The sequence below is a fragment of the Ambystoma mexicanum genome, chromosome 4q (assembly GCF_040938575.1).
Source record: "Ambystoma mexicanum isolate Mex_15411 chromosome 4q, UKY_AmexF1_1, whole genome shotgun sequence".
NCBI classification, from domain to species: Eukaryota; Metazoa; Chordata; class Amphibia; order Caudata; family Ambystomatidae; genus Ambystoma; species Ambystoma mexicanum.
The window spans coordinates 396,764,829-396,782,367 of NC_090928.1; the positions used below are offsets into that span (position 1 = coordinate 396,764,829).

At 45.4% G+C, this 17,539-nt stretch overlaps 1 protein-coding gene across 1 annotated transcript in view; it reads left to right on the plus strand.

Annotated features, from left to right (window-relative positions):
• Nucleotides 1-17,539, plus strand: part of RYR2 (ryanodine receptor 2) — a 3,854,281-nt gene that overhangs the window by 2,307,607 nt on the left and 1,529,135 nt on the right. The window contains exon 56 of the mRNA XM_069607971.1: nucleotides 5,162-5,299. Coding sequence (XP_069464072.1) covers nucleotides 5,162-5,299 — 138 coding nt within the window. The remainder of the gene's footprint in view (nucleotides 1-5,161; nucleotides 5,300-17,539) is intronic.

Genomic DNA, 17,539 nt, shown 5'->3' on the forward strand with positions numbered 1-17,539 from the left:
CACTCTGACACTCGCAAGCCTTGATAGCAAGATAACGTGGGCAATCTTATCATGGACTACAGAGAGAGATAGTAGAATGCTTGCTAAGCGAGCTCAACCTGTTGAATCTGCACCCTGTTTTTTCAGGAGGGGGTTCTTTTTCTAGGGTTGAGAAGTCAGAATCGAGAGATGTACAAGGTGGCATTGTGGTTAAATTAAATGTTTGAAAATCATAAATTAATACTATCCCTACACTTCTCTGTCCTGCTCTTACAGAAAGGAGAAGTCAAAAGGGTGCTTGTCAGCATGTCTTACAAAAGAATAATCCAAGTCTGACATCCAGGAAAAACCTACCCAAACTAGATTTCTGTCCCTACCCCTTCCCAACTAAACAGAACCTAAGTTCACCAAAATTGTCATAAGGGTCTTCTGCCCAAATTATGTAATGGTGGCTGATTTCTGACCCCGCTTTAATGTCTCTGAATTAAAGGGAAGAGGGCTTCTCGTCAAATGTGCAGTTCCACTTCAAGGCACCAGCAAATCTTACTCCCATCTTCCCCATCTGAGGTTACTGTTCTGTCCTTGGGGTGTCTCTTCATCTCTGGAAGGCTGTAGACTTTAGCCTATTCTCAGTTATTCTCTCTCTTTGGACACTTCTTGGCTTGTAGGCCCAGACCAGCCTTTCTTCTCAGGTCCCCCCTCTGGGGAACTTCATATTGTTTTCAACACCTCACTGCTTCCAGTATTTGTGCCCCTGGGGTCTCCCCTTGGGTGTCTATTGGCTCTCACGCCAGTTTTGGTGTGTTGTGTCTTGCTTGGGGTCACTTTGTTTTCAGCCCTCGTTGGGGTCTGTTTATTCTCACCCCTGTTTGTGGATAATGGCTCTCACCCTCACTTGGGGTTGTTTTATTCTCAACCCGGACTGGAGTGAGTTTGTTCTCAACCCGGACTGCGGTTTGTTTGTTTTGAACCCTGCTAGGCACTTTATAACTCCCCCTCATGCCCCTGCTTGGGGTAATTTTGTTCTCAACTTCACCTGGGGTTTGACTGCTCCTAACCCTGCTTGGAGTCTGTTTCCCCTTCCCTCACTTAGGGGTCGCTTGCCTCCTTCCCGCCTTGGGGTTGGCTTTATTTCTCTGATCTTTGCCTGCTTCCTGGGAATGACTGCATACCTTCTCTTTCCTTGAGGTGTTTCTCTGGGTTGAATTCAGGTCAGGTCACGCGTCTTCTCCTCTTCGGCTTCCTCTCGCGCTTCAGTATGTTTTGGAGCTTATGCTCCCTTCTCGCTTCCTTCTGGCGGGTCATTTTGTCTATGTTCCGTTCAGTTCAGGTGTCCCTCACTGCTCGAAACCTTCTGGGATAGGACTTCTTCAGTTTGTGTCTCAGCAATGGAACTGGAAGTTCTACTGGCTTTCCTCTCTGGCCCCTCACCAGATGTGTGCTCGTCTTTCTCCTCAGCCGCTCCCAGGGGAGGTCCCTCTGCCTACACCGCTCCACGAGTGTCATCCTTCCCTGTAGCTTCGGCTGCTACTCTCTTCCTCTCTTGTACTGCTGGTTGGCCTCTTTTACAGACGAGGGCGCAGATTCTCTGCCCATTTTCCAACTCGGGTGGAAGACTTTGTCAGAAAGGGGTCAGAAACCACAACAGCCATTAGAGTGTTAAATTGTAAGTCAACATACAAAATAACTCCCATGCAAACCATAAAGCTAGAGGGTTGTTGGGATAAAGGAGGGTCTGTTAAATCGACATTATGGGGTTGCCTGTCCGCAGAGGGGGGTCACCCCCAGTGTGATCTCACTCCCCCTGTCCACTACGGGGTGTTGGGCCTAGCAGGCTCACCTCTCTAGTCCCAAAGGAGATGGCTCCCCCTTAGGTAGAAGGGGAACGAATTCCCTGGATTTGTCGCAATATGTTCATAAACCATGTCTCCAGTGATCCCAACAGACAGACCAAGGAAAGGTTCTATGTGCCCCCTTTGCATCTTCAATAAAATAAAGTATCCTACTTTACGATTTACACATTACTTTTACTTATGCCCCGTGTCTTTTTACAGAGGTGTTGTGCTCATTATGAGAAACCTTTGCTAAATGTCCTTTAAATACCTGATGGTGCTGTCAAGCATGGACAACACAAGACTCCTACTTACTTCATGGAATGGGAATCTGCATGGAAAAGGGACCCTTGAGGGTAACTAACAAAACGTAGAGCTTGTGCCGGGCACGTAAATGTTTGCCTGGTGTTCACCAGATATTTTGGGGGAAATATTAAAAATCCCTGCCAGCCCTTGCCCTACGACATTAATATATTATTTAACACTTTGAGTGCCCTTTGGATATATATCTTGAATTTAGCAACTATAATGTATAGTGAGGTGCTGTAGACTCACAAAGGGGATGCTGCCACTTAACAGAGTTCATCACAAGTAGAGGCCTGTCACTCAATATGACTAAATTCGATTTTCAAATGAGCTCGTGCAAATATATCCACAGGCTCCCCGTAGCTGTGGGACTGTTGGTAAGTCAGACACTCGGGCAAATACATATCCAGTAGCGAACACATGGATTCCGACCACTGGGATGAAAAAGATGGCCCTCGTAGCGGCGGCAGAGATGCCATGACAACTTTTCATCACCCAAAATAAGGACGCCATTTGAAGGCCAAGACTCCTGATCCACCCTACAGGCAAGCAGCCATTTTGTATGTCAATGAATAGGAACCACAATACCTGCAAGCAAGGGTGCAATAAGTGCAAAATGCATGTCGGACAGAAAAGGGGGTCCTGCTCAATTATGTGGACCAGGCCTGATAGGAAATGACCCAGCTAAGCCAGGTTTAATGGGGTGATAATAGTAATGCAGTTTAAACTGAGGACGAAGGTGAAGTGAGTAGGAAAGCAATTTGGAGAGGTGGTGAAGGAGAAGGGACAACTCGAGGAGTACTTTAAAGCATGTGGCAAGATAATTTGCTTGGCGTCTGCTGGAGGCTGTTACCCAGATCCTGACAGGGCCCAGGGAGGCCTGGAATTGTTGAGACTGGTTTTGCTAGCCTGCTGGGGTCTTTAATTGGGATGCTGGTGCACGCCAAATAAATGAGCCAACCTAACTTCTATCTGCTTCAGGCTGTGTTGAAGAGACTGGTGAATGGTAGGCCACTGGTGAGGAAACTGGGATTTGAACACTCAGTCCTTTTTAGATTCAGCTCTTTCACCTGATAGTTAAGCCCCCACCCCTGACACAGTAGCTTTTCCCATGTGCGTTTTATTTACACCACAGTGGTCTAGTAGGAACACATCCTACCCGTGTGCCTAGGAGAAATTACCCCATGGGCTACGGTGATCCCCCAAACAAGGCTTAAGGTGTTTTGCTGGGGGAAGACAAGGGACTGACACCATATCCAGAACCAGTGTTTTGTGTTCAGTGTTTGTATCACTAAGCCTATGGTATTATTCCCTGCTACTCCCCTAGGCATTACCGAACCTTTCCCTGCAGCAGGAAGGAGTTGACCCTTAAACTTAGTGCCCAGAATATTCTGTTTCTCACGATAGTTATACTTAGTAATGCATTCCTTTGACAATAAGAGGTTAATACTTTTCAAGCTCCTAAAAGGCGTGTATTTGTAGGGAGAGGCAACAGAAAGGAACATCACAAGCAAAGAGGGTAAGAGTGAAGTTTTACAAGGTACACACTCTTAAATCCTGATGCCCAAAACCAGAAGCCTGAGCTAACCACATACCTACCAAGTGGCGCCATGTCAGGAGTGAAACCTGCCAAGTGGCACCTTGTCAGGAGTGCAACCTTGAGCCAGGCCTGATTTTTTTCACTTTGCATTCTCAGACTCTGGGCTCTGGAGGGGGGCGGGGAGAGTGGAATTCTGAGAAGAGACCAATGGAACTACAAAACCTAGTATACTAAAGTCACACTATAGGACTGCCTCAAAGGTATCACACATAGCATGGAGGCACTAGTCGGCTGCGCGACTACAGTTCTGCATGTAGTGAATGTGTATATTGCACTCATGTTCACTCTGTGTATTACTATCAAGCCTGGCCTCTTCTGCCATGGATAGCCAGTTATACATCTGGATATAAAGCAACACCACTTTCTCTGTAATAACTCTGACTTAGAATCAGTTTCCAATCCTTTTAGGATTCTGCACACTTCCTCAAGCAGTATTGTATTTTGGCCTATGCCCACTGTTAATGCTTTTAGGACGTGTCTATATTGTGCTGACAAAGGAATTTAAAAAGGTGATTGAAAAATGACGGTATCCATGATGAATAGTTGGAAATCAAATGTTCTACTTTTCTGTATATGTATGACTTGTATGTCTTTGCTGTTGAAAGACGCAAGCACCATGCAAAATATAGGAATGCTTGAGCCAACATGTAACCACTGGGAGCTTCTCTGGATATCATTCCATCCGTTTGTAATTGGCCTGTGCCATGAGAGAAGGGAACACGCCAAATGAAAGTGCGGCTTCACCAGTCCCTCAAAAATGCAGGGTTGAGTGAACTGCTAGGCCTCATTGGTTGAGGACCAGTTGGAGCCTCTAGGTGAAAGCCTAGCAAGTTTGCCACCCATGTGTTGCCAATGCCCCTCCCACTTAGGCTTGTCCTATCACTGACAGCCATCACTTTGAGTAGTGCATGGGAAGCATTGTGAATATGGTGTTAATGGTAAAATCGTGCTATTTTATATACCTCTGTTTAATACAAATACCCCATGCTTATGAGTTGGGATGTCATGGGATATTCATGGCATGGGGTACATAGCAGGTACTGCATGGGCTAAGCATTTGCCCAATGCAAACCTTTCTATGTTCCCCTTGCCATGACTGCCCCATGCAATCGCAACTCGTAGTTAGATTGTAATTTTACAACAGGATACATTTAAAATTCCATGTGTTTCTTTTTTTAATTTTTTTTATTACAGTTACCGCTATACACATAAGGGCATTGACGTAGAAAATCCATGAAAATATAATGACTCCATTTACATGAAATTTGAATTGAAACTGGCGCACGACCCACTTTCGACATAATTGTATGTCTTCATAGGACTAATTCATCATTGCCATGAGAAATCCATGGCTGCACTGTGATATTATTAAGCTGGATCGATGTAGTGGATGGGCTTCACAACACAAAGTGAGGTATTGCTACAATGACTGCTCTTCTTTCAGGAAAAGGAGATCTATCGCTGGCCGATCAAGGAGTCCTTAAAAACCATGCTAGCTTGGGGGTGGAGCATCGAACGAACGAGGGAAGGCGACAGCATGGCCCTGTACAATCGGACGCGTCGTGTATCTCAGACCAGTCAGGTGAGTCCATTACAGACCGATACAAGTATAAACATTTTAATCCGCTGACTGAAAAAAAGAGGCAGTATACATTCTATATTGTTCAATGTCTAGCTTGTGTCTTGTTATGCAAGTAGCAACATTTAACAGAATTTTAGTTTCTGCTTAGAACATTGCCATATAATCAGTACAGTTAATGCTATTCACACTGAAATGGTGGAACAATGTTTGATTCATGCATGTCATTGGGGGGCTGCCAACTAGTATCCCTGGCACTCCCTTGGTACCCCTGGTTGCTGCCCTTAGAACCGCTGTGTCCGCGATCGCATGGGCAGTGCCGTAAAATCAAAGAAAGCAAGGTTCAGATTATGATGTACAGCCCTGTTTAGCTTCTGTAGTACCCGACCCTTGTCTCCCCATTATATCAGCAGCATGCTCCTATTGACTCTTGATGGATTGGGAAGGCGTAAGGGCTGGGCTCAGGCTGTTGCTGACGTGGTTAGAAGAGGGACAGTTGGGAAAAGATCTGAATGCGTGGAGTCAATGACATTGGGTGAAGGAGCAGTGCCCAGAGCCAGAGCTGTGAGCTTGTGTGGGGAGAAGTGTGGGTTGGATGTGTGCTTATATGCCTAGGAGGCTGCAAATGTAAGTCTTCACATTTGATGTGATAACTACAACATGAATTTGAGGCATTAACTAGCATTGCATGTCAATACTTGGGCATTCGAGAATGTGCTTGGCACACAGATGACAACACCTGCACAGGTGAGGTTGCAATTTTGCATAAAGTGAATATACCAGGTATATGCAGCATTAACTGGAATTTCTGGGGCAATTGACTCTCCCATTGGCATATGACTGCAGGGATTGAACACATGAGACTACACATCACATAGTGTCCATAATGCTTTTGAGGAATGAACTGTCATTGGATAATGTGAAGAATCCCAAGATGTCGTCATTTCTCCCTGAGGGGGAGCCCCTTCCTCTGAGGCCAGGGTGGTGAGACCACTACCTGATACTCCCATTCGGGGTGGTACTCAGCGGGAGGATCTCATGGGGATCCCTCTGGGGCTCAGGGAGGACATCTTGGGAGAATGCAGTATGACACCCCCGGGTATTGTAAGTCGGAAGCGGCGGTAACGTTCGTTTGTGCCATGCAGCTTGACGTCCTCTGTTAGTTTAGGTACCATCCTCTAACCGGAGTGTTCCTGCAGGCGGGTGGGCTGCATTTTCATACAGCTCCTCCGCGGAGGTCGCGGTTTCCAGTGCCGACAGCGTTGGGATATGGGGCTTAGCTTTGGGATTCCTTCTGCTCGCGTGCCTCCCAGTCGCTGCTTTTAATTTGCCCTGAGCCAGTGAGTACCTGAAAGGCTCGATACGCAGGCTGCTGGGGAAGATAAGACACAGAGCACCACATACATATTTGTTGTGCTCTGTTCTGCTTTCCCTTTTGGCTGTTAAGCTTGGGAAGTTTGGATAAGCCACAGCAGTGATTACAGGCCTGCCAGAGCTGGTCAGCCATAATGGCCATAACAGTGATTACGACAGTAGCGGGTGTGAGGTCTCTCACATGGCTATAGTCTTCCCTCGGGTAAGGAGCTACATACACGCCTAGCTGCACATCGCCCCGCTCACGCATTGTTTAATAACAACGTGTGTAATGAATAGCATACATCATGGCCACCAGTAAAATAGGGGGGTGTCTACAGTTTATGTTCAAGGGACCAGGAGCAGTAACTTATACCCATGGGTCTTGTGATAAGGTTATCATAAAACAGATAGAAATGGGACTAGCAAGCCCAGTTACTACTTTTGCTTTGCCCATGAGAAATCGGGTGCTGGAGGTCTTGACTCTCAGTACGCAAAGAAGACTAAGACTGCAGAACGTTTGATCTGAATTTGAATTTCCCATAGTCCCTGTATCCCCGGGGACTATTTTAAGAGTGGACAATAGTAACACTATGGAGTATGCCATCACTTCCGGTGTTTCCTCTGCCCACAAAGGGGGTGAGAATCCTACAGGAATTAACACGGAACATTCAAAGTCATCTGTTGATGCCTCGAAAGAGGAGACTGGGTCCTTTCTATCTTTTTCAGATCAACCAGTACTTGATCAATGGCCGGATCTCATGGCCAATATTGCCAAGGAGCTTCTCCTATACACGAGCCCTTTCGATCTGGGCCTTCTGGTGGATTCACTAAGGAAATTGGTTGCACAAGCATTACACTCCACCCCATGGACAATCCACTACCATAACCCAACGGGCATGCAGGGGACACCCAAAATCGTCGCATCATTCTCAATAAATTACAGGAAGCACAGCAACAGAAAGCAATAACTACAACAATGATACCAAACAACCAAATCACTGCAGAACGCAGTGCTTCAGGAATCCATGAAAACAAGTTTTCCCACCAATCCCCGTCTTGATCTTGTGTTACTCGAGCAACTAGGTCCTTTATACCTTTGTTTTTCAATAGATCGGGAATGGTCTCCAAGTCAAAACAACACATTCCTTCCATCGTTTCACAACCTACATTATGCGTTTAAAAACAAATAATCTATAGCTGCTCTGTTTTGTAAAATGGCTTTCCTTAAATTTCTATTGTCTAACAGTTCAGATAAAGCTTGTGAGGTCTCATTAAGCCCTTTAACCACCAGACAGGCTAATTTGATCATGGTTTTGTATCCCCCAGCCGCTAAGGCCCAAATTCCAATAATTGGAATGGCTAAAGCTAACACCTCCGTTTCACAGAGTAAATGTACCTCAGAATTTCAGTCGGGCGATAGAGCAGTATATGAGGCAGCATGCTTAGGACGTCCAATCGCCGTTGTCAAAGGGTACATCATTAAACCAAGACGTGTTAAAGGACATGGGCCACCTGAAATATTAGCAGGAATGTATGAATAAGTGAAGTTCCCACAGGAAAATATCCAACCAGGGGGAAGTTTTACATGGTTCAGGTGGCTAGCAGTAACAACAGTAAAATTGCATACCATATCATTTGAAACATCCATCAACACAAACATGTATAGATGTTGTACACAATCGTTGCTCAAAATTTGTCCGTTTTCCATTTGCATTAATCTTTAGCTGCTGGCACTTCCCAATTTAGGACAGATCACAAGTTATTTGATAGCAGACATGAGCGATGTCATGTGTCATGATACGAGTCATGTTTCTCCATTTGTGGATAGTGTCAGCACAGAATATACAGTATTCGTATACCAAAAAAAATTCTGGACATCCGAATGCTAACCCAAAGAATCATTATGCAAGACTCTGAATATTTCTTTTAAAATCGGGGTAGGCGTTGGAATGGCCACAAGGCATGTTGAGATCAAATCTGCGGAGCTCTGTACATCAGTCAAGCAGAAATACGTAATGTTCAAAACACTGTAGGGCAAATAGAGCCACATGTTCTCAGCCTGTCTGACAAGGGCTGAATAACCATGATGTGAAAAGGACGTCAAAATTCCAGAAGGGGGTAAAAACAAAGCATTATTTTGCTCCCCCCGCCGTTTTCTTAATGCGCCCGATAAGCTGCAATAGACACATCCTCTGGCTTAACACTGGTAGGAGGAATATCAGGTCTCATCCATATCCCCATTCCACTTGGAGAATAGACACGTCCGCCACATCCCCCGACATGTTCTCGGACCCTCCCGAATGGACTCCACCGTGCGGCACACAGGCACTCGGCACACTCAGGATCTAAAAGATCAGAATTCAAAAACAAGATATCAGTGGAGTACATCACTCGTGCAAATAACATTTGTCATCCAGGAAATTAGTCCATTTTCTTTTCCCTGGTTCCATAACAAGAACTATTTTATCTTCCCCAGCTGCTTAGATTCGCCGGAACAGGCAGACGAGTAGGTTTCTCGACCCATACTTTGGCACCTGGCACCATTGCTTCTGATGAGCCAAAACCCTTGTTCCCCACAAACAGTTAATATTGTGGGTGGCTCTCCTTCCTTAACCATGGATAGTTTTACAGGTAATAGTATTAATTGGGCCACTCAATCTCCTTTATGTATCGGCAGCATATTCTCATCACTGTTCATGAGAATTACTTTAATCACACCTTGGTAGTCTGCATCCACAATCCCACCCAACACTTGAATGCCTTTCAAGGCTGAACCTGATCTCTTTGCAATTAATTACATATGTGCTGACAGAAACTGTACTCCAATCCCTGTATCAATCACAGCAATACCTCTTGGTTGAAGCCAAATTTCTTCCCTTTAATGAAAATCCACCTCAGCAGACTCAGGAGTGCCACTGTAAGCGGCCAAAGCACCAGGATATATTTCCCAATACAGCAGGGTTTCCATAGCTCAATTTGGTCTGATTTGTAAGGATGGCATTAACATATGCATTAATGGAGTCTATCACCTGTTTTGTGCAGTTGTTCATTCAACAATCCATTCATTCTCCAAATTAACTCTGAAGCTTCTGGGCGGTAAGGGACATGAAAAATCCATTCAATTCCTTTTTCCTGACAGCAATATACGACCACTTTCCCTTTAAATTGGGACCCGTTGTCACTTTGAATTTGCAAAGGGATACCATAGTATACGGTCACCTGGTCCAATAATTTAATTGTATTCAATTGGGTAGCTCTTTTACATGGCAAAACCATTAGGTAACCAGAATACGTGTCCACAATCATGCACGCATATTAACATCCTTTATTAGTGGGCATAGGACCGATTTAATCGATCTGCCAAATCTGTCCAGGCAATTTACCTCGCTTCAATGTACCATGAATGATGTGAGGAACTGATCGATGTTTCTGGTGTTGAAATGTTGGACATTTTAACAATTTCAAACTGAATGCTAGTTCCCCTGTCTTGTGCCTAACTGATAGTAGCCCTCTCCGAGATGTACACTCTTCTGGCGGGCCCATTTTGCAATTCCCTCCGAATCATCCTCCTCATCCCTTGTGTCCATGACTGCAAACTTTGCATGTTCATCTGCAACAGAATTGAACCACTGTTCCAATGAATCTGTTGCTCAATGTGCATCTACATGATATAAAGTCACAGTAGCATGCGTTAGCATCTCGGCAATGTCTTGCCACAATTCTTTTCCCCACACTTCTTTTGCATGAATTTTCCATCCATTCTTTTTCCAAGTCGGCAGCCAGACTACCAACCCGTTTGCCACTGACCACCAATCAGTATAAATATGACAACTTCCAGGCATTTCTTGCTTCAAAGCCTGATACACTGCATATAATTCTGCGAACTGACTACGCTTCCCTTTCCCTGAGGTGGTCAGGACCTTTTTTAGTATGCCACTGCTTTCCAGTGTCTTTCAATTCTCACATATTTGGCTGCTCCATCTGTAAACCATGCATGCTCGACTTGTTCATTCGATAATTCTCCATATGGGATCCCCCATTTAACTGGAGACTCATCAATATGCATCTTTCCCTCTGGCTCAAGGTCTATTAGTGGAACTCCTGTCACTTGCTCATGTAACTTTGCCACGCTACCTTTACCAGGCTTTGCACGATCTTAAATGTACCATTTCCACTTTGATACTACCCTCTTGTGCATCACTGATTCAGTGTGTCTTAGGGGAGCTCAGTACCCATTGCATGATTGGTATCTCTGGTCGGATCAATACATCATGACTGTCATTTGTTCCGTATCCACGAGTGCCCAGTAGCATGCTAGTAACTGATTTTCAAAGGGAGTATATCTGTCACCCGCATTGGGTAACTTTCTACTCCAGAATCCTAAAGGCACCAGTTTCCTGTCCTGTTTCTGCCATAGGCTCCAGTTGGCATAGGTATCTCGTACGGACACAATTAATTCCACCTCAACATATCTCAATGACCATAAATCTAGTACGTTTTGAATGGTTTCCTTGGCCAATTGGAAAGCTGTTTCCTGTTCCTCACACCATTCGAAATTAAATTTTACATGCGTCACTTTGTAAAGAAGCGCCAAAATCTGCCCCAAATGTGGTATATGCTGTCCCCAGAACCCAAACACACCAATGAACAGTTGCACCTGTTTCTTAGTTCTTAGGGTTGCAAACTTTTTGTTTCGCCTTCGGCGCCATTTTGCAGTGCCCATTATGCCATTGTATACCTAGAAAATCCATTGTGTCTGCCAGACCCTGGGGTTTAGCATAATTAATTTCCCATCCCTCCTTGCGCAATCCTTCCCTAATGAATGCTTTTTTAATGGGCCAGATCGGATTGTTCCAAGCCGTAGTTACCAAACGCATCACATCTGCTTCCACATACCCTTTGATGGTTTCCGAAATGTCTTTCTGCCCCCCGGGTATCTGATATTGTTTCATAGACACTTTTTGTTTCTATCGGAACCTGCACCAGTAAATGCACTCACCCCAAAATGGTAAATCTTACTTCCCAATCCAAGGGTCAATCCTTCTAAAATGTCAAATCTAATAATATATTCAGTAAGGGGAACAAATAACACTTGATATGTGTCTCTTTTCAACTGACAATTTTCATGTCAATTTCCGTTTGGACTGCTGAGGCTTCTTTGCCTCCCAATCTCGTAATCATAAAATGTCTTCCCTTAAATCTGGAAGAATTCCCATGTATCAATGAGGCTTCCGCCCCAGTATCAATTAAGGCTCGAACCTCTTGTGTATTTCCTGAATACCAAAATCATTTTACTTTCACATGAGGCTGTCTATCCACCTTAACATGGGCTGTCGTTACCAGAGTTTGACCCACATCCTATTCGTATTTAGAGTGCATGTGTTTAGATTCCCTTTCCACCATCGCACCCACCATCTTTATTAAGTCTGCACAGGTCAGCTGGGAAGGCACAAATATATCAGAAGACTCATAGTATCCCCCTCTCAAGATGGACCAAAAGGATCCTCCTCCTTTTTTGTCTTATGTACTTCCTGTTGCTTCACTTGTTTGTATCGCTCCTTCCCATCTAGGCCCCAAAAATTTCCCGTGTTTCAATGCCATCAATATCTTCTCGTGGCACACCATCTCATCTTTTAATAAGGCCAGAAACATGTCCTTTCTAGAAACGTGGGAGTCACGGCTGTCGAACCTCTTCCCAGAAGTGCGTTTTTCATTCCACCCCTCCCTCCCTCTCTCTAGGTCGTTCATCCGCCCTTTCCCATTCTCCTAGATCTGCCAATTGTCTAATGGCATCCACCACTTCATCAGTTATTTTGCTCGTCAGCCCTACCAATAATGTCATCATGATGTTTTTATATGCTGGTGGGGCAGTTCGAATAAGGGAATTTCTAGCAGAAATGGATAGGTTTACCAACCCCTTATGCTCTGGAGTTTCCATATGAATAACCTCCTTCATGGCATGTTCCCTAACTCTTTGAATCGCTTCTTTTAACGTGTACCATTTTTTATCATCCAACGGCCTATCCAACGTAATCGGGTACTTATGGTTACATCCCTGGGCCGCTAACTGCAAAAGATGCATTTGTCCTTAATCACCATTAGCATCCTGAGGAGGTCCTGTACGTATGGTCTCCTGTATCTAGGATTCTTGCGTTAAAGGCAAAAACCTAGCAGAATCTGTTGCATCTACCAAGAGACCCGCCGTCCCTCCATCTAACAGTCTAACCATCCAGGCCATAAAGATTCACCAACCCTCCTGCTGCGAATAATAATCCTCAAGTGCAGTCATATCCACCACACCTCCTCCCGGATTCATTGGATGACGACCCATCTTTCTGCGTGATACAGGTTTAAATATCACCTCTATATGAGCCGGTAACGGCTTGGAAACAACCTCTGGTTCGGAACCACTATCTGTAGTAGTACTTTCAAACACATCCCCATCCCACTGATCAGGGTCCAAATCCGCACCTGTGGAAGCAATCACAGTTGCCACCTTACGAGAATTAACCCTTCCTATCTCTTCCGGTATTTATAGCGAACAACCCTCACTGCTGCTTGCTCAGCAACCGCTTGGTATTTATCTGCGTTATGATACATTTTCATTTGGAGCTGCTGTATTAATGCAATTTGTTTTTCCACATCTAATTCTTTTTCCAATTTGTCAACATTTGCTTGTAATTCCACAGTCTGTTGATGCATCTTACGAAAAGCATGTACTAGAATCCAACCCCTTCTTCATAGAGCCGAGCATTCTTTACCCTTGTTTACAGATAATTGTTGCAAGAATTTCGCCACTTCGGCTGGGCTCGCTTCTCCTATGCTCGCATCCCAGGTCTCACTTAATCCTACACCACACGCCCAGGTTTGTGCGATTTTATAATATGGACCTTTCGTCCACCCTGGGATAGTTACCTCAGGACAGTCTCCACCCGCGCAGCTTACTTTTTTCCTTAATAGGGAACTCCTTATATCAACTGGATGTTTCACCTCCCTCACATTAAAACTTCAACACATACACATTTATATACTCCATTTTTTCCCTTCTTTCAACTCCCAATGAAGAAAGACAAAAGGGAAAAACTAAATATTCTTTTTTTTTAATTTCTCGCCGTTCAGAGTTCAAAACTTTATCTTCAAAGAATTTTCATTTTGCAGGCTCCTTAAACATCAATATCGGCACAAAGTCACTTCGCACAGCGCCAACCTGTTTTGCTTTTGCTTGGCCATGTGTCTTGATATGGGCAAAATCTTCCTCGGGGCCAGCCCTTTGAGAGCAAAAATACCCAATTCAGCCCAAAATACAGGTTCTATTGTGCTGAGCAGTGATCTCATGCTAGTGACAAATGACACCCTCAAAGTTTTAGCATATTTATTCTAAGCAGTGAATTTCATATACATTTGGGATTCAAGTTAAAGAATATTACAAAGCATAAACTTAGAACAATGCAAAATATAGTGAAACATGGAACTTAGATAAACATAGAGAAACATAGAGAAATATAGAGAAACATAGAGAAACACAGTCTTACGTCCCTTTAATCAGCACTGGGAGACCTTGGCTTTTCATAAGCTAGCTGTAAAAACAAGCCCCGCTCAGAAAAACAATGCTGGAGGACACCGTCAGAGCCAATTCCGGGCACTTGACCGTGCATGAATCAAGTCCACAGGACGATCTCCCACCGAGTCATGTGTGCATGGATATTTTATAATCTCGTGCTGTCAGTCACCATGATTCACAGTTCCAGAACTTTCCCTGTGCAACTGGCTCATGGAAAAAACCCAACTCTCTCTGAGAGGCTCCCTGCTCGCTCCTACCCCTCCCTGGTTCCCATCTGCGAAGGCTGAGGAATGTCTTATCAGTACCTTCCCAGAGAAAAGGAAGATTAGCTTGGAGCCAGGGCTACCGTTAGTGAGGCTGAATATTCTAAGGGAAGCAGGGATGTATTAACCCCATCTGCAAGCTCTAAAAGGCATGCACTCATAGCTTAGTGTTTATAGCGCTTAAGACTGGCTATCTAAGCGCTATATAGGTGCCATGATGTTCCAAACACTCCAAAAATACCTATTGGCTACAGAGCTAGGGGCCCTCTCCCTGCCTGTCTATCAACAATGCATAATGTGACCTATTTCATACTAGGCCTGCATATTCCTTGTAGCTCACTACTGCATAATGGAAGTGCTACAACAGACTACTGTCAGCATTTTTAGCACATACTTTGAATACACTATTGGCTTTCAGCGGCTAATGCTGTCATCTAAAGCCCTGATTGGCAAGGTTGCAATTTTGTGTATCACTACACCATGTGAGGAGAACACTTACACTTACGTTCCCCGGTCCCCCGGCAAAACAAGTTATTGCACTCAGACAGTAAACAAATCACACTTGGACGAATTGTTGTAATACAATTGAAGATGGCTCCTTATAGGCCCTTTATTCACACGAGATATATATATATATATATATATATATATATATATATATATATATATATATATATATATATATATATATACACACACACGTGTATATATATATATATATATACACACACCCACGAAAAACATTGTTTAAGGAATGTTATGGTTAAGTTACACTACTAAAAAACCTATGAAATTCAATGGGAACCGTTGCTACAGGGACGTTATGTTTACAGGTAAAACCGAAAACCCTCACAAATTCGCCAATTATGGTAAGGTACGCAACCATAACTCGCGACACCACCGTGCACTGCTAAGACTAACACCCAGGATATCAAAGATGACATCACACTTCTAAGTGCCTGGGAAAGGTTGGTCCGGGAGCCTGACAATGACTGACGCCTATTTAAGTAATGGCCACCCAACATTTCTCTTTCTGCACGTCCCCTATGTTTTGCCTGTAGGTGGTGCCCCTTCCGTACCTGGCCTTAGCTTCTTTTTGTTGTGTGTGGAACGTTGCAAAAGCAAAACTGGAATGCAAGGTCATTGAAAAAAAATGTATTTGTGCCTTTTGAACTGTAAAAGCATCTCTTCACAATGTACTGCTCTTTCTGCATTTCCACACAAAATGAAAAATAATGCTGCCACATCTGTGTCTGCGTAATGCCATAAAGAGATATGCTTACAGGGGGGCGTGGCCTGGAGCTCATGGCGAGTAGAGGCTGAGATGCCGTGCTCCAGCCGAGACGCTGCATCTTGATCCTTTTTGCCTGACCCAAATCACACCTGCGATGAAGAAAAGCGGGCAGAGTGAAGCGGAACACGGCTCCCGACATGACCCCACAACTTTCGTTGGGATCGAAGCCTCCGAACCAGCAGGATCGCCATCGTAACAACCCCCCCTCTACCTTTGGCGGGATCCAAGATAGTGGCCACCCACTGAAAACGGCGCCGACAGAAACAGCGGCCGCCCCCTCAGCGGCCCCAATCGACAACTGGTGAACGCTTCTGAGGCGGATCGCGATTAAAGACGACCCCGTCCACCCGCCCGGGCTCATTCGAGCATGATTCCATGGTCATCACCGGCGGACCGCAACACGCCGCTGTAGCCCTGCCTTGTGGGGGGACACAAACAACCAGCCGGGGGAGACGAGAAGTAGAAGCTCCCGCACTGGGACGCTTGATCCAGATCCCCGACTCCGACCCCTGAAATAACCGGGGTAGCCCCCTCACCCGTGGCTTGCAGGAGAGCGACACTGACAACAACGGGGCTCTGACCCTGCCGCACGGAGAACTACAACCAGCCGAGGGGAGAAGAAGTAGCTGGCCCACGGCCTACAGGAGAGCAGCACAGCCGGAACGCCAGGGAGCGACGCCGTGAGGAGACGCACGGACCCCACCCCTTACACAACCCTGGCTCCGCCCGCCTCCACGGCAGAGAGCCCAAAGAACTCGAGGTGAGGAGAACCGCGGGAGGGGGCTCATAATTAACAAGGCCGCCGAACACTTCCACTATAGGGGACCATAGATACGCACCACTGGCATAATTACGAACGCTCCCCTAAGAACAGACTGGGAAACTAATTTCACCAGGCCGAACCCTGGAAACAACCCGCACAAAGCACAGTGTATAGGACCAAGCCAAGTCCACCCACCCAACCATACGGCTGCCCCTCCAGGTCGTTAGTGTGCGGGCGCTCCCACCCCTGGAACAGACTGGGCAGAGTACTTGCATACCCCTCATCATGTCCGCTAGAAACAAAGGGAACATAGCCATGATGGACACATACATATCCACCAAAACAAAGTCCCCCCCCGCAACCACGTCCCTCCACCCCCGAACAGGTACAAGCAAAAGTAGCTGAATCCTCTGAAAACCAAACGCAGGTGTTGGAAGCGGACATTCATAGACTCCCGAATTGGTGAGTTCAAATCCGAAATACAACTCATGCGCCAGGATCCCCGCAACCTAACCGAGAGAGTGACGAGCGCAGAGACAACCATAAAAGAAACTTCTGACGACGCAACAGAACTGAAAGTTAAGGTTGTCGACCTGGAAAGGAAGGTGGCAGTGCTTGAGGCCAAAGCTGAGGCGGCCGAGGGCCGGGCTAGGTGTAGTAATGTCAGAATACTTGGGGTCCCAGAAGGAAGCAAAGGCTCGAACCCGACGGCCTACATAGAGTTCCTGATACAACAAGAGATAGGCTCTGAAAAACTAACACAAGGTTTCTCGGTCGAAAGGGCGCATATATCCCTACAAAAAAGACCTCCACCGGGCTCACATCCTCGCCCCATAATTGACAAAATACTCCATTTTCAAGACACAGAAATCATCCTACGGAACTCCAGAGAAGAGGGACCCTTTGAACGAGGAGACTCTAAAATATCCATCTACCCCGACTACACCCAGAAAGTCCAGAGGAAGAGTAACTCATTCGTCCCAATCAAAGCGCGGCTCAGACACCT